This window comes from Amblyomma mixtum, chromosome 4, assembly GCF_055824585.1.
Source record: "Amblyomma mixtum isolate Tamu chromosome 4, ASM5582458v1, whole genome shotgun sequence".
In the NCBI taxonomy this organism is placed as follows: Eukaryota; Metazoa; Arthropoda; class Arachnida; order Ixodida; family Ixodidae; genus Amblyomma; species Amblyomma mixtum.
The window spans coordinates 46,862,040-46,889,754 of record NC_143015.1 but is presented as its reverse complement, the minus strand read 5'-3'; the positions used below and the strand labels follow the sequence as shown (position 1 = coordinate 46,889,754).

Genomic DNA, 27,715 nt, shown 5'->3' with positions numbered 1-27,715 from the left:
ACTCAGTCCATGAGGGGAGTTTGAGGTCTCCTGTAATCCCCCGCCATTCGGCGCCCCCTCTTTTCCCGCCGGGTTGACTGACCCCTTCCTGTGTGGTTGTGCGGAGGGCCCAAGAAACAGAACGTAATGGGCATTCCCATAAAGCGACCGGATGCAGCAAACAACATACGGCACCGCGAACTTCACTGGGTACATGTCGAGGAAACAGCACGATGTACCTCTGTCAGATGCCTCTTCGAAACCCTGATAAAAATTACGTTTATTTCAGATTTTCAGGACCTAGAGCGAGCACCTCAGTTTATTCAATATGGTGGCATTGCGGATGATCGCTTACGAACTCAGTCTCGGTTCAATCGCGCTTATTTTGCCATCTCGCGTTCAACTTGTGCTTGTTCGACGACAGATGCAGCCTCGTGAGTGTCAGCTCTTTTTTCTTGATGGTGTCAAGGAATAGAAAAGAAACAAATAATAGATTGGTGTCTGACAAATCAAAACGTTCCGTGTGAGAGCAAAAATTGGCAGAGGCTTAGCTTGCTTAAGCCCGGAAGGTTGCGAAAGCAAATTACCAGCAAGTTTAGCGACAACAGTAGTGAAAGACGAGAGCCTGAGTGCTGCACGGAACGCCGCAATTAGCTTAAAGTGCTGTTGAGGTGTCCACTAAACCACAGAGTTGGTAAGGCGCCTTTGCTTTCGTCCAAATCAACGCAGTCTACAACGCTGTCTATGTCAAAACGGATCAATGAACGCCACAACAGAGGTCAAGCTAAAGGCCAAACATGGATCCGCCGGGACGACGCTGAAGGATCAAAACCTTGCGCAGTATTGCTTTCGCATTAAAAGATAAATGGTCCCGCTCGTTTTGTTATATATCCGTGAGTAACAAAGCACCGCACCACCTTTCACGTATGGTGTGATAAGGCCCGCAGTTACACAGACTCGAAGAAAAAAATGGCAGCTACCTCAGCTATGGATGGAAACAACTTTATTACACAAAAAAAAATCTTCCAGGGTGATCCCCTACTGGTCCAGGAGTCCACGGGCTTGCGCTTCACGTAAAGCCCGATCCACCAGCCATTTCTGGCCGGCGGGCTGAGCGGTCCGTAAAGCAGCCTCCCAGGAAGAATGAGTGGGATTGGGGATGGGGGGTACTGCCTTTGGCGAAAGACATTCCCAAAGGTAGTGGAAAAGTGTGGATCTGGGCACGCCACAGGTGGTACAATCAGGAAGAAAGGTGGGGTGAAAGCATGAGAGACGGTGGGGGGAAATAAAACAGCCTGTCTGTAATTGTCGCCATGTGGCGCTGAATGAGGGCGACAAGGTACTGTGGCGTGGTGGCAGTGTCATGCGGCTGAGTTTGTAGAATGTTGTAATTTGGTGATATGTATACAGGACCGATGTAGCCTCCTTCGCAGGGTTGGGTGCCTGATCATCCGGGGTCCGGGAGGAGAGTTCTCGGGCCAGCGCATGAACGCGCTCATTACCGGGGATCGAGGCATGCTCAGGGACCCACGACGGAGTAACCGTTCGGTCGAGAGAGGTGACTATGGCAAGAATACGATGTGTTGCCGGCGTCGCCACGCTCTTTAGGTAGTGGCGGTACGCGGCCTGGGAATCTGTGCAAATTTCGGTTACTTTTTTCTCAATGGTGGAGTGGGCCAGAGCAAGTGCGATGGCGGCTCCTTCCGCTTCTGCAGGCGAATTAGTCCGGATAGTGGCGGCGGCCCCCACTGTGCCGTCTTCACAGGCTGCGACTGCCGTGATATATCCTGGTTTCGAATTTTCTGCCGCGTCGACATGAAGGATATCGGAGCGGTTGCTGTATGTTTTCGTGTAATAGCTCGCTCGTGCCTGCCGCCTACCCTGATGGAGACTAGCGCTCATATTGCGCGGTAGGGGCTTCTGATATATGTGATCCTGAGTGCGCAGAGAGATCATGTAAGGTGTAGGACTTGTTGGGGTGGGAATGGGTGGATTGAGACGTAGCTGTCGCAGTAGGCGTTGTCCTGTTTCTGTGCGACTCAGGCGGACTAATTGCTTGGTGCGTTGAGCCTCTATTAATTCGGTCACTGTGTTGTGGGTACCAGTGGCCAGGAGAGGTTTCGGGCTAACCGTCCGTGGAAGACGTAGGGCGGAGGTGACAGCCGTGCGTATTAGGATGTCTGCATGTTGTGTTTGCCGCTGAGTGAGTATGTGGTATGGGAGGTGGTATATAATGCGGCTAATGACTAGTGCATTTGTCATATTGAGGGGCTCCCGTTCAGACAGCCCATGATTGCGTGCGGCCACCCGCCTGATAAGTGCAGCGACCTGTTTGGTCTGTCTTTGGAAGAGCTGAAGGGTGGCGGTTGCATCGAGTTTGATGCTAATGAGGAGGCTGAGAATCTTCACCTGAGGCACAATGGGCACTGGATTCCCGTACATGTGCAGTTCCATCTGGGGGTCACTGGGGAGGGGCTTCAGTTGCAGGAGTTCCGACTTATTTGGAGAGCAACGGAGGCCTGTGTTTGCTAAATGAGTGGTAATGATGTCTATGGCAGATTGCAGGATATCCTGGGCTGTTCCAAGGGACCCTCCCGTTGTCCAGAGGGTTATATCATCTGCGTATATGGCTGTGCGCAGCCCTGGGATAGCAGCAAGGGCCTTTGCCAGTGGCGCTAGGGCAATGTTAAAAAGTAAAGGTGACAGAACCGCCCCTTGTGAGGTATCCCGGTCAGACAGGGGGAAAGGCTGGGAGGCAATATCCCCAAGGTGGAGTTCTGCCGTGCGTTCCTGAAGGAAGGCCCGAATATATTGCCATATGCGGGTGCCGCATCCCGTGGTGGCTAATGTCGTGAGGATATGGTCATGGCTTATTGTGTCGAAAGCCTTATGAATATCCAGGGCCAGTATGGCTCGCGTGCTGGCTGAACGTCGCCTGGTGCAAAAGAGGGACTCTTTAAGGGAAATAAGTACGTCTTGCGCCGAGATGTTTGGGCGGAAGCCGAATTGAACGTTGGATAGAAAGCCTGTTGTTTCTAGAAACGGTTGCAGGGGATGAGAATGACATGCTCGAAGAGCTTGCCGTAACAGCTCGTTAAGGAGATGGGGCGCAAATTTTGAAGAGTAAGGGGTTTGCCCGGTTGGGGTATAAATCGCATGCTGGCATGGGTCCAGGCTGATGAGAGCGTCCCAGCTTGCCAGTGGTTATTAAAGAGCTCCGTGAGTTCCTGGAGGGAGACTTCGTCCAGATTGAGTAGTGCCTTGTACGTTATGCCATCCGGCCCCGGCGCCGTAGAGCGGCGAATACTGAAGAGTGCTCGGCGGACTTCGTTTAAGGTGATGTCGGCATCAAGTTCTTGGTTAGGTGGAGGTAGATTGGGTGGATCTGCCGACTGAAGAGATGTGGGTATATAAGTGTCCCGTAGTTGGCCAATTACGTCGGTGCCCTTTTGGAGCTCTAGTTGTATTAGACGTTGTGTGTTTACTTGTCTCTGAGATTTAGTGGTTGTTGGATCCAAGAGAGCACGTAGGAGGGACCACGTGCGTTTAGTGCTTAATGTACCCTTGAGGTCGTTACAAAATGTTCCCCAGTTTGCGCGGGCTAGCGTGTTCGCATATTCTTCTGCCTCGCGAGTGAGAGCGGCTATGCGGAGTCTCAAATTACGATTGTGTTGCTGGTGACGCCAGCGCTTGAGAAGTCCCTGTCGGGCCTCCCATAGATGAGCAAGATGCGGATCAATCTGCAGGGGTATTTTTAATGCTTTTGCTGTTCGCCTGGATGGCCTTCACCAGACGGTCAGTCCAGTCAGTAACAGTACGGGGTTCTGTATAATCAGCTGCCAAATATAAGCGCAATTTATCCCAGTCAGTGAGAAGCTGCGAACGAGGGTTGAAAATCTTGGAATCATAAGCTATAATAGTGCAGACTGGAAAGTGGTCACTTCCAAGGCTGTCTTGGAGCACCGTGTGAGATTTAACGATTATGTTCGGTGTGGCCCATGTGAGATCGGGTGTGGTGTCGCGGGTGACGCTTGTGCCAATGCAAGTGGGTACGGTGGGGTTTGTGATCAGGCTAAGGTTGTAATCAGCCATTGCGGTAGAAATCAGGTTACATTTGGGGGTATCCGAGGTGTATCCCCAGTGCGTGTGACGTGCATTAAAATCACCCACCGCAAGGAGCTTTAAGGAACGGAAGGAGCCCAGGATGCCCGGAATAACTCTGCCTTTGTCTTTAGGATTGCTGTATATGTTAATAATAGTTAATCATCACCCCACGTACCTAAAAGCACGAATCAGGCGTCCACTGACCCGGGAAGCCAGTTATGCGCACTTTCCTTAAAACGATCGGAGTGTAAAGCGCTGTCAGCGCCAATGCCAGTGAACACAATGAACGCCGACGAACTATGGCTTCAGCGCCGCTTTTCTGCTGCCCTTCTCCGGTTGCCGCCGGCGGGCGTAGTCGGACCGGCGCGATTCCTCGCGCGGCGGAGAGGCGAACTCTGACGTCATGCGCCGCGCATCGGCTGCTCCTCTCTGGTTTCGCAAATGCGCACTATCCGCCTCCTCGGCTCACAACGAAATGCTCGACTGGGTAGCGTAGTGTAGCTCTCGCTACAAAAAACTCTTCGTGTCTTCGCGTTGGCGGTGTGAGCCAGCAGCGCCTGTCACTAAAACTTGTCCTTTTAGTCCATGCAAATCATCCTTTTTAGGAATATAGGTTGGGTCCCTGGCTGGAAATGAGTTGCATGGTCCTGCAAGCATTCCGCTCCAGCTTGGAAACATACTGAACCCATTAGCTCTCTGTACTGTTACCACCACAAACCTCATGCAACTAATGGCTCTGCTACCTCGCTACCCTGCAAACGTTCATCTAACTGCGCTCCAAAGATATATTTTTACATCAAAGCTCTGACAACAGCGTCTCAATGTTTTGGCTTAGCCGCCCCGGTGGCTCAGTGGTTATGGTGCTCGGCTGCTGTCCCGAAAGACGCGGGTTCGATCCCGGCCGCGGTGGTTGAATTTCTTTGGAGGAGAAATTCGAGGCCCGTGTACTGTGCGATGTCAGTACACGTTAAAGAACCCCAGGTGGTCGAAATTTCCGGAGCCCTCCACTACAGCGTCTCTCATAGCCTTAGTCGCTTTGGGACGTTAAACCCCATAAACTAACCATAAACCATCAATGTTTTGGCGAACCATTCATTTTTGCGAATTGCGCAATTGTCAATCATTATTGACATAGCTCGTGGCGCAGCCGCAGCGTGGCGTAGACACCGTGAAAATCACCAGGGGCGCGATTACGAGTCGCTCGAAATCGTCTTAATCGGAAAGTGTCTCAAAAAATGTCTCATTTGCCCCGTTCCTATTGGTCGGTCGTGACCAGCGGCCATATTGTTTTTTTGCGTCACCGGCCGACGTCATAAAACGGGCAGAAGTGTTGACGTTGCTTACCTAATTATGCGAGCCGATTGAGACGATTTTTCGGGATTGGAACGAGTGGCCTCAAACCGCTTGAGACAGAAAATGGTGGTTGTTTACATGGCCGGTGGCCGCGCGAGCAACGGTGTAAGAGGGTGCATGAAGACGGTTTTGACGTGCCGGACGAGTTGTTTCGACGTTTTGACATAGGGAGGAGCACAATGGCTGTGCGACGAAGTCGGCGTTGAACTTGGAGGTGTGCGGGTGAGTGCGCGGTCAGTAGAGCGGCAAGTGCTGTGCGCGCCTTCGCCGCCGGTGGGTTTCAAGACACCGTCGGAAATGAAGTAAACGTCGGCGTAGCAAGTGAGCAAGACTGTGAGCAAGTGTTTGCGGTGAGTTGCGGAGACCACTTTCAAAGTTAAGTCGCAGCAGGTGCGCGCTTTCCGGAGAGACCCCCAAGACAAGGCGGCGGCGAAGAACGACTTCCTTCGCATAAACTTTCGCCACCGCAGTATCCCCGGCGGCGTCATCCGAGCATCATCCGAACGGAACGGCAACAACATCAACACGAATGTCAAGTGCTTAACCCGAAGCGGGCGGCATGAGTTGGTTACGAGGCGTCGTGAGTGATTGTTGGCGCAGTGACCGGGCGCGTGCCGGCTTCCCGCAGTGAGATTGCAAGCTCCCAGCAGCTGCACCGGTCTGCTCCCGTGTGTCGGCAGTTGCTGCAGTGTGATTATTCATGGTCGCCTGGTATTTTCTGAACAAAAATAAATAGAACCACGCATCGCCCTTTGAGCCCATTTGCCGTCGATAGCAGGCTAGGTGAGTTCGCACTGGCGAGTCGCGGAGGTCGCGCGACAGGCTTAAATCGATTTATTACGCTCCCTCCCCGCTTTACATGTACTTCGGAAACCGTAACTAATTGACCGAAATCGGTCGCCTAGAATACTAGCGCGACGTTTGCAACTCGCCAGTGTGAACTTGCCTTGAAGCTGCCTTCGCCGGTTTTCGAGCCAAGCGCTCCTTCCAAATTGATCTCGGCAGACTCGTAGCAATCACTGCCTTTTAACAGATTTTTCCGCGCACTTAAGACGTCTGCGCAGTACTTTGATTCTACGTAATGTGTAAAAAAAGAGGACAGCCGTCGAATCAGCTGATTTTTTTCTGGCTGCCATGTTTACGATGGGTGAAAATGTGGGTGGAGGGATAAGGCTGAATCCTTTGAATCAGGCGGCAGCTCACGCCACCTAGCCGACGCTTTTCCAGCATCAGTGCGCTCTCGCGGCAGCAAAAGTGACTGAAGAGCAAATTTAATTGCAGAACTGAGAACGCTTCTTGTTTTGCTTAATGTTGTTAGGTTTGAAACATAGTTTGTTGGGAAAATAAAACATTGTTCATTTTATTAACGGCTTCTTTACAGCAAAACGTTTGCATACGGTCCCCTATTGCGCAACTAAATGCTTCCTGGGTGGAGCCCTGCTACTAGCCGCTAAAGCCCCTAGCTAGGGACTTCACTGGCAACCGCTGATTGGTTGTCTTCGCGTTCGCATCTCGCGGTGTCGTCATTTGGACGTCAGAGTCTCAAAATTGAGACAAAAACTCGTAATCGCGCCCCAGTATTGTGTATGCATACTTACAGAAAGCTAACAATTGGTACTGACTCCAAATAAACTAAACTGTGCTTGCTCAGACTTGGGTATACGAATAATCCAAATGACGAGGCATGGCCATATTCAAATCACCAGGATTTCTGAAATGAACCTTCGAGAGATCTTAAGTTTTTTAGAGCGTTAACTCTTATACACCACGTTTCTCGAATCTCGATTTCTTGGGGATTCTGGGGAATTCTGGGGGATTCTACCACCTCCCTTCAGCGTGAAATTAGAATTCTAAGTCCGAGGAATTCCAGATCACGGCCCTCATTGTAAATCAATATAGCAACCCAATAAATGATTGATTGGTGACGTAATTAGTATATCAAATTGGTGACTGGTGACGTAATATTTAACTAGTCACAGTAGTATGTTTATTCGCTTTTAACTCAGTAATTAATGAGGCATCTTAAAACGAATTAGATATTTGGAATCCTCTATATCAGTAGAACAGGTTAGACACCAAAATCAACTAACGAGGTTAGTATCAGGTTATGGTGATGCTTATGTTTTATTGCTTATAATTAACTAAACGATAACGTCATGATCTAACTAATGAATATTCGTAACGGGCTCGATGAGTAGGACATGTTAGACACCAGTATTGTCTAATTCGGTTAATATTTCCTTTGGTTAAGCTTAGTACGGCGGCCATGTCGTCAGCACTCGGCAGCTCACAATTTCACACCTCATGGCGACCGAGCACCTATCGTCTTGAAGTAAGGAAAAATGGCCCATACCTTAAGGCGGTAGGCGCCTTAAGGTATGGAAAAGTAGCCTAATCACGTGCAATACATCACATGGACGATAGATGGCGCTTCCGAACAGCTATCTTTACTTCAACATCTACCAGACGGTGGCGGCATTTTTTTGTTTTTTTTGTTAAGGAAGGGATGTACGCGCGACTCAGAATCCTGACTGCAAACCTTAAGAGCGAATTAAAGGCAGCAAAGAGCTTGTACCTATCCTCATTGGCAGACAAACTAAAAACGAACCCAAAAGAAGTGTGGCGCTTTATCAAATGCAACAAAAAGGATGCATTGTTGGTATTCCGGCCATTAGGAATGGCGACAATATGTTCAAAGACGACATAGCCCGAGCAGAGTGTTTCAATGCATATTTTCACTCCGTCTTCTCAGCTTGGTGCTCAGACGCAATTACGGAACAGCAGGAACAGCTTAATGCAATGCCAGATATGGTTGTAACCGATCAAGGTGTCAAATCATTGCTACAAAACCTAAATGCGCATTCTGCACCAGGTCCTGACGGCATTCCTAACTATATTCTAAAACACTGTGCAGAACATATCAGTCCCTTTTTGGTTACTTTATTCAACAAGTCACTACAGACCGCGAAACTACCTATAGACTGGAAAATAGCCAATGTTACACCAGTTCACAAAAAGGGTGATCGTAGCCAGGTTTCCAATTACCGCCCCATATCTTTGACATCTGTGTGTTGCAAAACCCTGGAGCACATAATCTATTCTGGACTTGTAAAACACCTTCAAGACAGCTGTTTTTTCACATCAGCGCAGCATGGCTTTCGATCAGGGCTGTCATGTGCAACGCAGCTAACTGAGTTCATTCATGACATTGCATCCGGGATGAACGACTGTTTTCAGATAGATGCTAATTTTCTAGATTTTAAGAAGGCTTTTGACGTTGTGCCGCACCACCTTCTTTTAAAAAAAATGTCATGCCTTGGTCTCCCTGACTATCTGTTCGGTTGGCTACAAGATTATTTAAGGGCACGCCAGCAGCAGGTGGTAATCAATGGTGCATCATCCTCGCCTGTCGATGTTTTATCTGGAGTGCCACAGGGTTCGGTGCTCGGACCATTACTGTTCCTCATATTCATCAATGACATACCTGTCGGCCTCAGATCCACTGTCAGACTGTATGCTGACGATTGCGTTTTGTATTCCCCTGTCACGTGCCTTGATGATCTTTGTGTATTACAGGCTGACCTTGACAGAGTTTGCGAGTGGTGCTTGAAGTGGGGCATGGAATTGAATGTATCTAAGTGTTTCCATGTGCAATTTACAAACAAAAACAAGAAAATTCTTGGATCGTACCTTTTAAACCATGACACTATCCAAACTACTGATAAGGTTAAATATCTTGGTGTTATACTCACAGCATCCCTCGACTGGACAGCTCATGTTGACATGATAACTGCCAAAGCTTCTCGTCTTTTGTATTTTTTCCAACGAAATTTCAAAAGCTCTCCCCAGGTACTAAAAGAAACATTATATTTGACAAATGTCAGGCCAGTATTAGAATATGCATGTGTAGCATGGGACCCTTTCACGGGTACACTCATTGACAAGTTAGAAAGGGTACAGAAACGCGCTGCAAGGTTTGTGACTGGAAATTTTAATTTTCATATAAAGAGCTCCGAACTTCGCGACAGTATTGGTTGGAAGACTTTAGCAACCCGAAGAAAAATCTTCAGGCTGAAGTTCTCGCACAGTATTTACAATGATTGTACCGGTATTGCTAAAAACACTTATCTAAAGCAGCCATATTACATTTCGGAGGGACTCGATAACACGAAAAAGATTAATAGTTATCAATGCCGCATTAATGTATTTAAGTATTCGTTTTTCCCTAACACAATCCTGGGCTGGAATAAGCTTCCGAATGACGTAGTTTGTGCACCTGATTTCGAAAGTGCTGTTGAAGCGATAGTCTGATGTTTTTTTTTTGTTTTTTCCAGGTCTCGTGTGTTTACCAGCACTGTGCCATCACTCATACTAGTTGTAAACTCATTTAGTCTTCTTTTAATACGTTGTGTTATTCTTGCTGACATGTTTTCCAATATCTTCTTTGCATTTGTTATTGTATACAGTAATAACCCCCCTACAATAATGCCTCATGGGCGCTGTAGGTACTTTGAATAAATAAATAAATAAATGACTACATTTCCACCTCTCTTTGACCGCAAATTTTTGTGGCTCCATCCATCTGTCCGTCCATAGCACATGAAAATAACTGGTAGCCGCAATCACTGCTACGAGCCAATAGAAGGAAGCTGATAAACTAGACGCGAAGACAATAATTGGAAAAATAAGGGGGCCGCCGCAAAATTTCCGTGCACAAATCGTGTGCACGTAGGGCACTTGCTCATGCAATAGTTAGCTTGCAATTAGAGTGGCATTAACAACAGCGTCGCATATAATTCTGATTCTAACATCGTAGCCAGCGAATAAAAGAAGAAATGCAAGGATTTATATATGTAGACACCGTACGTATGAGCGGTAAATTTAGGCGGTTATGAATGGACATTGTCCTCACGAGATAACCACAGAAATGCTCTGTGAAAACGGTGCAGGTAAATTGGTTTTTGAGGAAAGAAAATGGAAGAGTATCTGTCTCACATATCTCGGTGAACACATGAACCGCGCCGAAAGCGAAGGGAGGAAGGTGGGAATGAAAGTGGAAAGAGAGAAAGAGGTGCCATAGTGGAGGTCTCCGAAATAACTTCTACCACCTGAGGATCTTTAACGTGCACTGACATCGCACAGCACACGGGCGCCTATTGCGTCCCAGGGCCCCTCGATGACCGAGGGAGCGGAGAGCGCTTGCTAAAATATGGGGAGATCACGCACCATTATAGATTGAAGCGTAGAGTGGTACCCCCGCCAGACCCAAAATTAGACAACAGGCAAGCATTCGCGTGGAGGCGACAGCAAACTTATGCGTATCCGCGCCCGGTTATGGCAAACTACATGTTCCCCGAGGCCAGAAGTGATAAATGTAATATTTATCACTAATATTTAATATTTATCACCCACGACCACATAATATGAGAATGCCTGTACTCTCCCGGGGAGACGCACAATATGGACAGTAGAGACACCTGGCAGACCCTGCTGCACAGCTCGGACCCTGAGCTCCAGCTCCTGCTGGTCCAACTGGCTGAAGAGGCTGCTGGGACCCAAGACCTACAAGCCTGCATCTGAGGCGGCGGAATCCGCCACCTGACCTGCGTGTCGGGGGAAGGGTAGATGACCTTATTCGTTGGACATTAAAGTTCATTCCATCCATCACCTCCATCAAAACGTGGCCGCCGCGGCCGTGTTTGAACCCGGGTACTCCGGCTCGGTAGACGATTGCCTTAACCACTGAGCTAACGCGGCGGGTGAAAAAGGGTTCAGCTCAACTTTTTATGCTTTTGGCGTCTTTCCGTTCAAAGCGTTCTTTGTTCCGCTCGAACACGAATTCGCAGCATTCCTCGCTCGTGCTTGTTGTGTCAGTTTTTCTCTCTTCGAACGTGTTTTTTTTCTGTCTATAGAAAAATGTATATATATGATATGTTTAAATACGCTTGCGCCAACGCTAGTGTCTTGGCTCCTTGCATCCGCCCGACCGACCACATCTGTATCCCTTAACCACGTCCGTGCACGTTACACGAGGATAGCCAAAACGAAGTCGGGTCTCAAATTCGAGCCCGGCTTGACATGCAATATGATTTTCACATTCAGTAGTGGGTTGGAGTGCCCGAATTCCGGAGACGTGCCGGCAAAGTTCAACGTCTCCCTACTAAGATGTCTAAGAAAGAACATAGTGGTCGTCGCCAGGCTAAAGCGCAAGCCTTGGTGCGCTACTATGGCAACAAACATGGCATCTATTATGTAGAACCATGGGGGGTGGTACATGGCCGTGCTCATACATCAAGAAATACAGGCGGGTAGGCTCTCCTTTCGAGCCCCAGGCACAACGCAAGCTGAAGAGGCTGCCATCGCCCTTGCTGCCTCTGATACAAAATCCAAATACGTCATAGCACACTCGCGTTGATCGTGTCGCAAATACGAGGCGGGCTGGATAACTCCACTAGTTGAACGAATGCTAAGGAACTGTAGCGGGGATACCGATCCTGCTCCCCGCTGCATAGTTTGGACTCCGGGCCATCAGGGCCAAGCAGGAAACGAAGCTGAAGACGCGGCGGCCTGAGCACTCATTCACCGGGCGTTCCCATTAGCTCCTGATCACCTGGAACCTGAAAGTAGTTACTTACTCTTTTTCAACGATATCCCATCCTATTATAAGGATAGGCGTCGTCAGTACCCAGCCCCTGCAAATTTATTGGGGAAAGCAAACAAACGCGTTCTTGCTGTGATTATTCACCAGTACAATGCTGTGGCCGGCAGTACTAACACACTTCGATCCGGCGTTCACTGCCAGGTGCAAACACTGTGGGGAGGTGGCTGACACCTACCACATGGTTTGGGCTTGTCAGCGCAATTCAGCTCTCTCCCTCCATCCCAACCCTACCGGAGAGGAATGGGAGGCGGCCCTGCTTGGTTGCTCGGACCTTCAGGCCCAAAAGGCTTTGTTCAGGAAGGCTCAGCTGGTGGCTTCGACCAATCGGGTCCCGGAATAAGGACTCCTGCCTTTGCGGAGCTCTTAAAAAGTCTCTCCTATTTTCGGACAAGATTAAGGCTTTTCACCACCACCAGCAGACAGGTGGCACAATGGGAAAATAATTGAAATTAAAAACAACTGTTTCTGCTTAGACGCCGATAACGCGATGATACGAAACATATCGGTCATTCACGCTACGTCATCGCTGGGTGCTGGCGACTGCCCTATTATAAAAAAGTAAGAGCATAAAGATTAGTTTAGGGACCACTTTTTGGCTGTGTATATATGAGATCAAAACACTGAGCAGAACGCATGCATTCCTGCTGTAGGCTAATCAGTTGCAGCTGTAATTAAATCTTTCTTGAAGTAGCGCACGGCCCTACAAGCCACGAATATAGCAACATTAGGGCTTGCAAAGTATGCTTCAGTGATAATGTGAAGTCCTACGCATTCAGAAATAGTATTTGCCGCATTTGGTAGTGTCATAAAAAGCGCCTCAGTTACCTTTACAGGCGTGCTGACTGCGTCCGAAGCAAGGAGCTCATTTCCCGGAGTAGCACACTTTCAGAAATCAGTACATGGATTTTGAAAGCTACGTTCGTACCCAGCGTTAGTGACTAATGTGCATCTGAAAACGCAGCTCATGATCACCTAGGCAAATGGGTAAAACAAACCGGGTCATAAAGAGCCGAACGCTGAAGCAACGTATGAGTATCGAGCGTTAGCAACATCGAACGAATATTTCGTCATTAGCCATCGTCGAAATACCAGGTGCAAATTTTTCGTTATATCCGGATATCTACTTTTTCATGGCAACGAATACAGCACAAGAGGACAAATCGTTTGACACAAGTTCGAATCTCCTACGTTTTGTTTGGACGTAATGAACGTCTGAAGTTTCAAGTCACGGTTTGGGGAACCAAAGGTCGTCGTTGCGAATCCCTATGGCTCGCTACGCTTTGATTCGACTAGTAATCTTATGCTCCGTGACGCGTTGGAATGTTTGATACCACTGCGAACATTCTAGGCCAAATAGGCAATGTGTGCACCAGTGGCACCACCCACTGGTTCCACTTCAATGACCTTGTGTCTCATACTAACGCGACCTTGAATAATGCTAGTATTAGAGGTCTACAAGAAATTCTCTCTTCCATTCTGCGAGCTCCTTGCCATCCAGGAGGCTACACCTGAACAGCTAGAGCGGAGCAGGCGGGTGCGGTGGCGAGACTTGACGTCTCACACGCTTCCACCAGACGTCCGTGAATTCGGCTGGCTGCGAGGCGGCTGGTGGGTGTTGCCGACGGGAGTCCGCGTCGCAGCCTGGGGCATCGCGCCCTCTTCGCGGTGTCCGCAGTGCGGCGAGACCGAGACTCTCGAGCACGCCATGTTTGAGTGTATAGTGGCAAGCACGTTTTGGCGACTGATGTCGCGTATGTTCTTTGTTTCTCGCGACGCCCGCACCAGGCCGCGCGATACGCTTGTGCGGCTATTGCTGTGTGTAGGCGCCTTTGTTTTGTGTCGCCGGAGAGGCGCCGCTTCCTTACAGGGTCGGCCCCAGCGGGCCATGTTCCTGATGTTGCTGCGAGTGCGAGCACGCCTGTTTCAGCAGGCGTGCTTGGACAGGGTGACGCTGCCGGAAGAAGGGTTCCTGCGACGGTGGAGCACCCGCTTCATCGACGCAAGCAGGGGCCGTGTGACAGTGCGGCTCCTGCCAAACTAAGTGTTGCGCGCCAGTGTGGTGCGCGATGTTTGTGCGCGGAATTGGTGCGCGGTCTTCCTCCCGCGTGCTTCCCCCGCGCGTTTGGACTCTCCTGAACTTTTTACTTTGGACACTGTGTTTCGGACACTTCCGTTGCTTGTGAGTGTAAATGTGTGTGTTGCATCGGGCGACATCGGTCGCCGTAGTGTTTCTTTTGTTTTGTAGAGTGACGGCTGTCCTTTGTATGCTCCAGGGTCCAAATAAACTTCTCTTCATGCGTTCCTGCAGGTCGAGACACTAATCTTCCTGTGGATTCTGTTCGTCTGCATCGTGCTCGGGAACAGTGCCGTACTGGCCACATTGCCCAAAAGGCGAAAGTCACGCATGAATTTTTTCATTCAGCACCTTGCCATCGCAGGTAAGGCCACTAAGTGGGTTTTCGGCAAACTAGCACTAGCGTAGAACGGTGCGAAGCCAGACGAGCGAGAAAAATTCAAAAAGAAGAAGGCTTCGTTAACTAGTATTTATTTCATATTTTCGACAAAGTTGCCCGGGAAATGGCTTTTATCTCGTTAACATTTAGAAGGCACCCTCATTTGTTACCAATATTAGGGAACGTGAAGCTTGAAACACGAACAAAATATATGTAGAGGCCCGTTGTTTCAGAAGCCTGCCAAAATGCAACGCTAGACGGGTGAATTCATGCTTTCTGCAATGAAAATACTTTCTTTGGGATTAAGGTTACTACAGTTCTCCCAGTAATTATTTTCCCACTAAAGGCAGTGTTGTACAGAAATGTAAATTATTGAACAAGCAGACATTTTGCGCCTAAATAGTCCATAGGTCTTTTAACGAAACGGACTTTTAATTCTCCTAGTAAAAAGAAGCCAACAAGTTCCTGTTTTATTTATTTTTTTTAGCGCTTCGTGCCGCTTCTACACCGACGATGAAATCAATGAGTCTTCTAGGAACTCGTTTTAAAGACCACATCCAACACGCGCCATCTTTTTTTGCTGTTTTCTTATACGGCATCTTCAAGATGTATGAACTAAATATGAAGGTGCTATGCATGCAGCATGCGCTGGCTTCATTGATTGTTTTTGTCGCTAGGTCTCGAAGGATTCGCTTAAATCTTCATCTCAAAATTTCATCGTATATGGAGTGTTTTCTTCAGCTTCATCATGAGCATTCTCAAACTTGCGGAAACCATACCTGTTGTTGCATCTCATAAGAAATAATCGTCACAAAATATTTCGTCACAACGAATTAATATACAACTATAAATATATACGCGATTTGCTCAGGGTAATGCGAACTTACACTTTCAAAAGGAAGGGCTTTTGTGGATTTCACGATGCTTTCTTGAGACCCTTATGTTGAAAATGAAGAGCAAATGCCCACAATGGGCTCCGCGTTTAGCAGTGCTTTTTTTTTTGGGGGGGGGGGGGGGGGGGGATTTTTACTTTTTGTTTTCTTTCTTCACAATGTTCCTCCCTGTTTATTTTTCTGGCGTTCTTTGCAAGTCGCTAATTTCATGTTTTCCTAAGATTTTTTTTTCCCCGAAGTGCGTAATATACGTAGCACATCACATGTGTGCAGCCTGTGCAATGAATGAACAGGCGTTACTGCAGTTCCAAAGGAGTATTTAAGCCATTGCAGGTATTTGATGTTCTGCATCTTATCATTCGGCCGAAACCACTGAAGTGCACGTCGGACAAATAGATACATTGGTTAGGTACTTTCTTTTGAACGTCTGGATAAAATAGGTTGTCGGCCACGGTGCTGTATGAGTGTATACACTCTATTATTGGTGAGCAAAAAATCGTTTCAATCACCCTGTAACAGGAACTGAAGAATTGTCCTACCTAGCAAACCGCACCTCTTCCGAAATGAACGCATCAGAAGCCGCTGGCCCAAATAAAGGCACCAGGGGAACTGCGGCTGGACTTCTGGTGCGTTCTTTGTGATGGAATGAATGGCTTTAAATCCCAGATTTATTGAACCTAGTAATGCTTAGAGACTTGGAAAAGAGTTTTGAAACATAGTTACCTGCATAGAGAGCGTATCTAAAAGGTAAAAATAAAAGTTCCACGCTTCAGACGCATGCAGTTCCCCAAGGTAAGACATTTCACATTTAAGGAACGTTTTTATTTATTGCAATAGGTCAGGCAACGAACATCGTCGGAAGTTTTGAATTGTCAAAAGTGCTGATGCACGACATCGAAAAACAGTTTTGTGGCTGACTGGTCCCCGATTGATGCTGTGTTATATTTCTACCAGATAGTGTAACCAGCACCTGCATGACAGTCTAGTACTTTTCCCTCTGTTTCTACATGCAGACATCGGAGTAGGGCTGGTTAGTGTGCTCACAGATATTGTATGGAAGACGACTGTCGACTGGTACGGCGGTGACGTCGGCTGCAAGCTGGTGAAGTTCGCACAGGTGAGACACTTCCTGCGGAGGGGGGGGTTAAGACCAGTGGCGAGTATGAGTGGCACGTCACTCCAACTGCCCGAACAGATGACTGAGATTACCTAATTTGAGGTAATTAAACAATAACATTCTTTTGCGTAATGACGGAATGTGGGCTAAATACTCTGTTTGCATAATCTAAACAGGGAGCGGTAACGCGTTCCTATCTTGCATCGCAGTGTTTGTAATACACATAGAAAATACACTTACTTCATACTGCCAAGAAAGGAGCAGTTATTTTTAAAGCATTTCCCCATTACCCGGAAGTGAAGTAGCAAGCAGCAGAAAGACTGTTCCCATCGATATTAATTTTCTTTCAGTGCGACTCTTGCAGTGGAAAGCTTCCTCTTATTATTAAACGCCTCGTCAACTAGATGCAGGAGCGTTTTGCGGGAACATGGTGCAGAGCGGGATAAATTGGCGTTTGTTTGCATATGTGCGCATTGTGGATTGAAAGGTAAGATAAGAGATATGGGTGAGGCCTTTGTTCAGCAGGGAACGAAGTTAAGCTCGTGATGATAATGATGATGGTGCGTGTTGAGAGGGCTCTTGTGAAACACAGAAACGCAATTTCTTGCGCGTGGGGGGGGGGGGGGGGTTGAGTTGCTTCTTCGCCCCCAGTCATTTTCGAGGTGCTTGAACATCAAGGAATATTCGATCAACAGCGACTAGGACTACTACGGCAACATAATTGTATCGGCAGAGATTAGCAAGTTTTTTGTATCACTAACTGCATGATGGCACGAATAGGCATGTGAAGGCGTGTTTGCAGTTCGAAGGGGTGACTGTACTGAGTTACAGTTAAGATATGCAAAAGACCACACTCCTTTCGGGCTGCCGCAGGATATGGAAAAACAGCGGCTCTCGCCGCAGTGATGACAAGAGGATACGTGTTTTTCAACAGATTCTTTCTCCAAATTTTTATTTTAAAATTTTTAAGTTTTTATTTATTTATTCAAGTACCTCAAAAGTTCCGAAGTTGGAACATTTTGGTAGGAAAACGGTGGAGTAATTTGGAGAGAGGAAATGGTGCAACGTATGATAATAAACAAATCAAGCATTCATATACATTTTAGACTACAAGCAACTATTAAAGCGTGTAAGAAAAACCTACTATATTCAAACACAAAAAAATGACCGTATACTGTAGTTAGCGGGAATGCGCCGACAAAACTTGCACATCGTGAACCCATAATACAATGACATATTTCGATTTCAGATTTCAGGAAGGTGCTCATGCCGTTTTTAAATCTTAATGAGCCACATGTATTAGCAATGTGATCCGGAAGGCTATTCCAACAGTTTATAGCACAAGGCAATGCAGAAGACTTAAAGAGCGAGTGTTGCGCCTTGAGAGCTCAGATTGTTATGCAGGCGGCGTAAAGTACGAGTTCGTCTTGTAAGTGGCAGTGTTGAAGCGTGACGACTGTAGATTAGTTTTTCCAGTAAACAAGGAAATGCGTATCCCTACGAGACCTTTAACTTGTGGGCGATAAAGATAATTTCATGATATCCTTGCCTTCTTATGCCTGAATAGGCAAGCTGCTGTCCAAGCCGTTACAGAAATTCTTCCTCAGTTTTCTTCTCGAAATATTCTTCTCAGAACTTGGCCAGGGCCACAGGCGAAATTTGACCTTGGCCGACTTGGACCAGTATCTATGCCCAACCATAATTGACCGTGCAAGACACGATGGCGACCTCCAAATTTAACCCGGGTCGTTTCTAAAAATTTCGCTCGGGTCACCGCCGAAAAAGTTGTTCTGTATTTTGAAATTGGCTCGATTTCAATGCTATGATTTGCCGTCACCATTTATGTCACCACGCCTTCGCACTTCACACATCGGTTTAAGCGGAGTTGAACTGTGGCTAATTTTTCCGACTTGACAGTTCCATTAGTATGGTCAAGCAAAACTCTAGTTTGGGCGAGTTGGTTAATGTTGAAAGGAAAAACTGGTAATGGCGCAAGAAACAGGGACTCAGAAGGCACACAAAAGACAGGTCTGACGCCAACTTGCAACTAGGGGTTTATTGCACCAAGCCTGCCTTTTGTACCACAACCAGGCCGTATCAACAAATGCATTCAATTTGTACATATCAAACGGCAATTCATGCGAACACTGGCAACAAAGTCTAAACAGAGCTTGGGATGCCACCTTCTTTTCTGGCCAGCAGAAACAATAACAACATCAACCAAGGCAACAAAACAAAACAAAAAAACAAGGCACTGGGGCATGACAAGTCTACACTAACGAAGTATGGAACGCGTGATGAAGGCGAAAAAAAAAGCAATACTCGAACGACTATGTGATAAAACCGCGTGAGAAAGATAGATGATATACAATAATGCGGAAAAAACATGACTAACAATAACAATAAGAGAGATGAAGTCTGAAGACACAGCGCCTGGCGTCAAGTGATAAAAACTGAAGATCATTCCTGAAGAACAGTGGTCTCAGCCTCAAAGAATCTAAAATTGCCAAACGCCAAAAGAAAGGACGAAATGAGAGTATTAGTATCACAATAAGAAGGTACGCAAGCGATATCACGCGATGAAATGCGACCAGCGTACGCTAGCAGTATAGGCTGGACACCGGAAATTAATGATTTTGTACGAGAGAGAGGGGCCTTTTGGGAGGTAAAAATTGGTGAGCGGAAAGTGCGCAGTGTGTGGAGGTTCATAGGTGAACAATCCATCTTCACCGGTGGGCACATGAAGGTGCGCCCATGACATGCACGCTTTCCATGAGCACTGATTTTAGTCATACAAAGCAGGAAAGCGCATGCAATTCCGCAGCAGCTTTTTCCGCCATGCGCGGACATGAGTGCAAATTTTTGTCCAGATGACACGAAAGCTTTCCTTTACAAGTGGCATTCTCACGCCGTAGTGAAACATTTCTTGTGTGAGTTCCATAGTTCCTTGTTGGTCAAATATTTAGGGGAATCCCCCCAAGGTGAAGCAGGTTTCTAATAAGGGAGGAGTTATTCATTTCCATCCACCCAAGCGCAGCCATACTGCTACAAAGGAAAGCTATGCAGCTTTCTCAGGAACTTCGCAGTTAAAGAAAAATTCTTGCTGGTCCGAGGTTCGAACCCGGGACCACCGCTCCAGCGGAGCAGTCGCTCTACCAATTTAGCTAACCGGGACGGCAAGCTAATGGTAGGGCGAGAGCGAATTGGTCAATAACTCAAAGTGGAACTGTGTTGTTCAAATGGTCGGGTGGATGTGAATGAGTAATTACTCCCTTATTGCAAATCTACTGCACCTTGGGGGATTCCCCTAAATATTTGACCAACGCAGTTCCCACTTCGAGTTATGGATCAATTCGCTCTCGCCCTACCATATGCTTGCCGTCCCGGTTAGCTCAATTGGTAGAGCAACTGTTCCGGTGAAGCGGTGGTCCCGGGTTCGAACCTCGAACCAGGAAGAATTTTTCTTTAATTACGATGTTTCTGAGAAAGCTATACAGCTTTCCTTTGTAGCCATATGGCTGCGCTCGAGTGGATGTCAGTCAGTAATTACTTCCTTATTATAGTTCCTTGTCTTTTACATATGGCTTATCCAAATGACATGGAAAGGAAAAATAAAAGTAGAAATACCTATGGACGCCGCATGCCCTCATATATATGCTATGTGTCAGTTCATGGCACTTCACCGCTATATTCGGAGCTATTATCTATGCCGAGCTGCCGTGTTTCGTGTGTGTCACAGCGTATTCCAATTTGTTTCTTTTAACAGCATGCTTGCATGAAATACACATTTCAAGTTGTATAGTTTGGTTTGGTTTGGTATATGGGGTTTTAACATCCCAAAGCTACTCGGACGTTGAGGGACGCCGTAATTAATGGTTCCGGACGACCACCCGGGGTTCTTTAACGAGCAGTGACATCGCATTACATGTGTACTGAGTTGATGTTTTATTTTTGCGTTAAAGTACAATTGTTGGATGAATAACACAGTTGAAGGCTCTATTTACCATTAATTTTGCATATACGTGTGAACTGCATCAATGTTTGGTGTTGTTTGTTATTTGGTGGATGACGTTGCTGCTCTTTTGTTTTATGGTTTTTGTCATTTAGCTGGGTTCGATCCCGGCCGCGGCGGCTGAATTTCTTTGGAGCAGAAATTCGAGGCCCGTGTACTGTGCGATGTCAGTGCACGTTAAAGAACCCCAGGTGGTCGAAATTTCCGGAGCCCTCCAATACGGCGTCTCTCATAGCCTTAGTCGCTTTGTGACGTTAAACCCCATAAACCAAACCAAACCTAAACCAAACCATTTAGCTGTATTTATATGCTATGTTATGTGTATCAACCACCCCACTGTAATGTCAAACAGGCGCTGTCGGTAAAGAATAAATAAATAATGAAATTTCGTTTGAAAACTATTTGGGTCCTAAGCTGAATGCATAACGGTGCATGCCAAAACGATGTTGGAAGCATATAGACTACCAGATATTGTTTTTATATTACATGAGCACGGCATTTCATTCGCTTCTAAGTAATTACTTTTTGAACACTCGCGAATCAATACATAGCCAGCTACCCGGACTATTTGCTCTATCTCTAGCTAAGACACTAGTGTATCCATTTTGAAGTCTCGAGCTCACCTTCCTGCTCTCTTTTTTGCGGCGTGTAAGTTTAAGACTTTGTGTATTGCAAAATATTTGTCATTCACAACTATCCAGCTCCGTCATATTTCCCTCTTACCCGATATCCCAACGCATCATCCACAACTAAATTGTTTAATGGCTGCATGCTCACAATGTTGAGTATCTCTTCTCGTTTTACACTCAGCCTGACAAAGACTGGAATGATCTTACCACTGAAGCCATACCGCACTTCAACGCACAGTAATTCAGGAATTTCACCTTAAAAACAAAAACACCTGTAGATGCGTTGCCACGCTTCGTGTAATTCCCCGCACCAACGGTCTTCAGGTGTATTTGAAATAAACAAACCAAAGTATTTTCTTAACTCGATACGCGCAACTGGCGTGGAACGTTTCATTAAGGCGGTGACAAAGATGCAAGCCCAACTGTCCATGGCGCATTCATTCGCTTTGAATAGGGCAAAGAGTTTAGCACAAACGCAGTTTTGCGTTAATAAGTACTCAGCCTGCTCGCTTCATGGGTCTGGGACGTGATCAATGATAGTCTGATGTCACATAATTTCAATTTTAGTTTGCACTAACACTTGGCATATCACTGCGGCCGCGTTGTGTCTTCGTCTTGAGCGTTCATTCTTTTTTGGTCACGAAGAGAAGCTCTTTACTTTCCTGGTGCAGGAAAAAAGGGAAGATCACTAACCCATTTTGGATTAGTGAAAGCAGTCCTGCAAGCATCTTTTCCCTTTAATAAACACCTTACTTCAAGTTTAGTTCTCTTCCCGAGTGCGATTCCCTCGCAGCCCTGACGCACACACCAACGTGGTTGTGCACCATTTCTTTTTGGTCGCGGGGTCATTATGCGCGCAAACAATTAGCACAGGTTTAGGCTTTCTAAAAAGAAGAGAAACGGGACAGCACCCGTACCGCGCAATGATTAGCTCCTTCCTAGGGTGCCGCTTCTCTTGGATGAAGAACTCGCTAATGGAACAGGAAAGAAGAAAGACGAGTCTGCGCAGACACAGGTGAGCAACTCAGTGTGCTCGCTGGCAGACTACTTTCTTTTTGATTAGTTGTTTACCGGTGCGTTAAACAGGTGCAGAAATCTTGAAGGCTAAGAATGGCTTCAAAATAAATTCACGCCGCAGCATGAAGATAGACGGAGGAAAATGAAATTAGTCGAGTGGCTCAGGGAAAAGTGGCGAGTTAATCATATCCCAGGGATAACGAAGTTGATGAAGTGATCGGCAGCAGGTCATGGGATAGAGAAAGCGTGTTATTTTGAGGACAACAACAACAAGCTTATGCCGATGCTCCTTAAAGGCAACGGAGTGGATTTCAAGAGAAGGCAAGCGTAAAAAGGAGCGTCCCTTATTTGCCCTCTCCACTCTGCTAACTGCTCAGGAGCTGGTGACCTACTCGTCCACATATGTCCTGGTGGCCTTGAGCATCGACCGATTCCACGCCATCATTAGGCCCATGAACTTTTCCGGAAGCTGTGAGTATCTCTATGGCACATCTCTTCTATCGGCAATAATACTGTCGCAAAAACACTATGTGCACTTTTCAAGATCGTAACTGCCTGTCGTTAAAATATTTCTGTACTGTAGCCAGGGTGTTCCTGAGAGAACATAACGCACTGGTTTACAAGGAAGAAAAAGTTGCCCAGGTTCCTTTTCTCCCACATATCTCCCTCTTAAATCACATCCCCAATTTCTTGGATTTAGGCAGCACCACTTTTGCTGCCGCGATGTGGAATTCATTTAGGATGCTTCATCGGGCCCCATCAGAAATTTTTGCCGAAGCCTGTTAAGCGATTTATAAATTCAGTTACGAACAAATGACAACCCACGGACAAACGCTTAGCTACGAAGTAACGTGCTTTGCCATTTCTTCAACTCTTCCCTGTGAATGGCGGCCGCATGATGCGGGCAGCTACTGCCATATGAGGCCTTGTTGCTGAGTAGTGCGTAATATGTAAACGTACTGGCTCTATATGATAGTACTCAAAAATTTTGGCACACGTAAGCTCAGCCTTAATGGTATTATGCGATAGTGTAAGGGGTTAATTCCCATATAGGCAGAAGGTCAATCACTACTTTACATTAACAGATCCCTAGTGTGCCCTCATAGCCCTCGTGTCCCAGAAGTGTAGCTGTTAAGCGATATGCTATTGCCCTGTGATGGCAGGGGCTCGGCGGTTGGTCTTGTGCGGCCCAGGTTGCTCTTCCGGAGTGACCAATCATTAGTTTAACTGCCACCTGCCGTGGTGGGCAGTTTGCTCACTATCCTGTGCGCAGGTTTCCATGACGCCTCAAGGTCACGTGACCTACGTGGCCCACCTGCCACCTAGGCTGCTCTCTGGGGAACGCCTGCATGTCCGACGCCGACCACAGCGACCCCAATTAAGTTTTTTTTTTAACATGCGCTGACATCGCACAGTACAAGGATGTTTTTGCGTTTCGTCTACGCAGAACATAGCCACGTGTTTGGACAAGCAGCTGAACGTCAAGGACACTGAGCCACCGCGACGGGGTGGAGTTTTAGCTGCCGTCCCTGACATGCCTAAATCAGGCACCTGTGTTATCGCTGAGATACTCATAACTTATTCTTTATCACTGCGCTATTCTTTAGCATGTCCCCTCAGCTAAGTGGCAAACCGCGGAGAGCAGCAAAGACCCCAAAAAAGAGTACACGAGGCGGTTGGTGACTCTCAACTGAGACTTCATCTAAAAAAAAATGACAGGCGATTACGCTAGCAGGTGGCGTTTTACGCTGTTAGCCACACTCCAGGATGTTTCCGTTCCAGTCTCCTCCGCTCCGCCGTGGCAGGTGACGTTTCGCGAGGCCACGGTTGCTCTCCGCTAATACCTGTCGCAGTCGTCAGGTGGCGTGTTGCGCCGACTACGCAGACGACATCGACGACTACGGCCGAGAATTCAGGAACAGGCCCCTAAAAGCTGCGCTCTAAGACCTTACGTTTCAACGCGAAGCTTTTTAGAAAAAAGCCTTCGTTACGAACTCGTTACGAACTCTCCCAGCTAAGTGTTTACTAATACCGATATTACGACTGCCCGTATCACTTTACGGGCAATATCCGCTCAGTATATTTAGTTTTGTGTCTCGCAAGATAAGCCTAAATGTAAATGCGGTTGCACACACCTTCCCAGTTAATTTCTACCAGTTCACTTGCTTTAACTGTTTGTTCGCTTGCAGGTGTATGGAACATGAAGATTTAGAAAATAAACTGTCCAGCAACTCATTTTCCATCGCTTGCGTCCGTAACTGTGCTAGTTGCAGTTTACTTTTTTTTTCATTGCTGAAAGAACCCCAACAACAATGTATTAAATGCTGTTGCAATGTAAACGGACAATGTCTGGCGTCGTGCGGAAGCCACGTGACTTCAAGGTTTATTTTCAGTCAGGTACATGGCTGAGGAGAAGAGAAAAAAAAGCCGCAATTGCGCTTGTCTAAGCTCCCAACCCCTATGTTGCTTCAGTAGTAGCTGGGTAGGGGAAAAAACGAAAGAAAAAAGCAGAAAAGAAAAGAAAGGAAAACGAGACATTGCGCAGAAAATACAATGGCCAGCACTTTTGGCTCATTGAAATACACAAACTATAGGGCCAGACACAAATAACCTAACTACAAATGATTTGTAGGGAAACAACATCTAATCATGGATGGAAACAAAAGCATTCCGCATACTACGCTGTACACACACGCAAAAATAACACACTAAGGAAATAGATTTCTTATGTAGTTCACCGTTACGGAGCAAACGGCAGCATTAGTGAGCCCAAACTTGTTCAGTAGAGGAGGAAGGAGGTATCGTAGAGACTGCAGACCGTAATTAGCTCTCGGAAGCGGTATGCGCCAGTGTTCGTGGTGTCTTGTTATCCGGAGCACTGGGTTGACGCTAAGATTAGTCATATTTAGTAAATGATTGGCCTGATCGTGAAGCTGTGATTTAGAAATGTGCAAAAGCCCAAACTCGTGTAGAACATTTAGTGGCATAATTTTCTGCCTGGGAAATAATGATTCTGTGGGAGATAAATAATCTACATTCTACAATCTGCATAATCCGCAATCTACACAAATAATCTACAAGGGACCCGATCGTGATCGTCGCAGGGAAGCGTGCCCGCTGGCTGGTGACGCTGGCCTGGGCGGCGTCCGTGTTCATGTCTCTGCCTGCATTCTTCCTCAACGCGGAGAAGTTGGTACACGGCCGCATCCAGTGCTGGATCGACCTGGAGCTGTGGCAGTGGCAGCTGTACATAACGCTCGTCGCCTGCTCCATCTTCTTTGTGCCCGCTTTGGTGATCGCTGCTTGCTTCAGCGTCATCGTGTACACCGTCTCAAGAAGGGCCAAGATGATGGAAGGTGAGCGCTTGGTTACAAACGAAAGAAGAGTAGGAGATATTGTTCTCTAACGGCCTTAAAATACTACAGGCACCTATATTAATTGCATGTTTTTTTTCTTTCAAATGATGCGTTAGACATTAGACATACATAGATAACCGCTTGGTATTCGCCTACGACCGCTAAATAATTTGTAATTGATTTTCTCTCCCTTGCTGTTTAGGTTTCGGTTTCATCAGCCAAACGGTAACGGTGACGTGTATTTTAAGTCATATGAGGCACGGAAACACTGCGAAATAAATTCAGATACGTCGTTTTAAATCCCTACAGCATTTAATCCAGCCAGCTTCAAGAGCTAGAACGACAATAAAAAATGTATCAGTAGTTATATAGCCGTTTTTTGTCCTCCAAGTGATCTAACATTCAAATGCACTGGCAGCAGTCGCTCGGTTGATGAAACTGAAACATGATTAATAAAAATTTCACAGAGAAATTATTCAACGGTCGTAGCCGAATACTGCGGAGTGAGCCATGCATAACAGTGTCCAACGCATCGTTGGAAAGAAGAAAACACCGAGGCAAAATTATGGTGTCTATAGTTGTTTATTGGCCGTCAGCCTAAATAAGGCAACCATGAAAAAATCTTCCAATGTTATCAAGGTGAAACAAATTTATTTCACTTATTTTATGTGTTACTTTGGTGATTTTTTGTCCAACCAATCACATTAAATGTGCCCTGCGACGTAGATAAAGCATGGGGTCTTTATTCTTTGTATGCAGAGTAAGGGACACTGAGAGTCCCGAACGCGCAATGAGATCACCGAAATCGTAATATTTGATATTTTAATCTTCGCCAGAAATGCTTGTTTCGAGCCGATGGTGTCGCAACGCGGCGGCCATTTGCGGCAGCGGAAATGAGGTGGCATCCGGATAGAGCGCTGCCTTTCTCATTGGTTGGGCGTCCAGTTTGCATATTGTTTTTTTATACATGCGAAATGAATCTAAAATATTATGTCTCTGAGTACTGAAAGCTTTTTGCATGCCACAAAAACTGGAAAGAAGCAGGGAAAGCGAACGAAAACTAACAAGAATACAGCTAGGGGCGACACTTTCCATTCCGCTTCAAACCTTCGTGGCGGCCAGCGCTGTTCAAAAAACGTTGGCTCAAACCAGAAACCGCGCGCGTCGAGACCGGCCGTGACCATACCAAGACGGCAGCGAAAAAAAAAGCCAGTCGACACACCAAGGCCGGACAGGAGGCGGGAGTCGAGTTTGGGGGTAGGGGGTCTACTGCCCACCCACTGCCTTCCAGTCCGACTAAAAAAGAAACTTCGGGGAGCTTCCTTTGTTGTTAGTCACCCCTGCCCTGACTACGGCGTCGCGTACACGGGGGGAAGACGCCGTCAAAATGCGCGGCTATCTACAGCTTCGAGAAAGCAACAACTGCATGCACGCTTTCGCTGCGTGTGCGCTAGGTGCGGTTCTGATTGGTAGCGCCCAATCTCAGTACTGGGTGAGTGAAATGGGCGAGTGAAGTGCGTTTTCGTCTGAGCTTTTCATTTCGAATTTTCAGAGTGGAATAACTTTCGTTTGCATGCTCCGATTTCAATAATTATTTTTGCTCTGGTCTCTGGAAAGCATGATGAATCTATTTAATGATATTAACTGGTACTGAGGAAATCATTGCGGTGCCCCTTTAACTAGCTTAGGGCATAAACCTCGATATTTTGTTTGCATTCTTTGCGCAAGTGAGGGAACGGACAGTTATGAATTTTGTGCACTTTGCACTTACCACGTTGTCATCATTATCCCACCAGCTTCAGCCGACAGAACAAGGAACTGTCCCACTGAACACCAGATAACGTTCTCCTGGGTCAGCGCCAGCGTCCTCTTAACGCAAACGTGGTGCTTAGTTAAAAATGACTGTAGTTTAAGGTGGACAGTGATATTAGCAAAAATAATGATGCTGCTGCTAAAGATAAGCAATGGCAAGAATGCTTTGAAAATTCGTACCTGCATTGGACCTGAGGGCATTCATATTACTCTGCGCTACACCATTTTTCCGTTTCCATTACAGTTGGGCGCATTAAAGTGTTAAGTGGAACAACCCTCAGCACATCGTTAAATACCTTAAGTAAAGGAGACAAGACATTTGAAAAGTA

General features: G+C 46.8%; 1 protein-coding gene across 1 annotated transcript in view; it reads left to right on the top strand.

The window, feature by feature from the left end:
* The window catches only part of LOC149346425 (cardioacceleratory peptide receptor-like), an 80,381-nt gene that overhangs the window by 46,582 nt on the left and 6,084 nt on the right, over positions 1–27,715 (top strand). The window contains exons 2-5 of the mRNA XM_089586430.1: positions 14,406–14,535; positions 16,457–16,560; positions 22,596–22,689; positions 25,323–25,574. Coding sequence (XP_089442556.1) covers positions 14,406–14,535; positions 16,457–16,560; positions 22,596–22,689; positions 25,323–25,574 — 580 coding nt within the window. The remainder of the gene's footprint in view (positions 1–14,405; positions 14,536–16,456; positions 16,561–22,595; positions 22,690–25,322; positions 25,575–27,715) is intronic.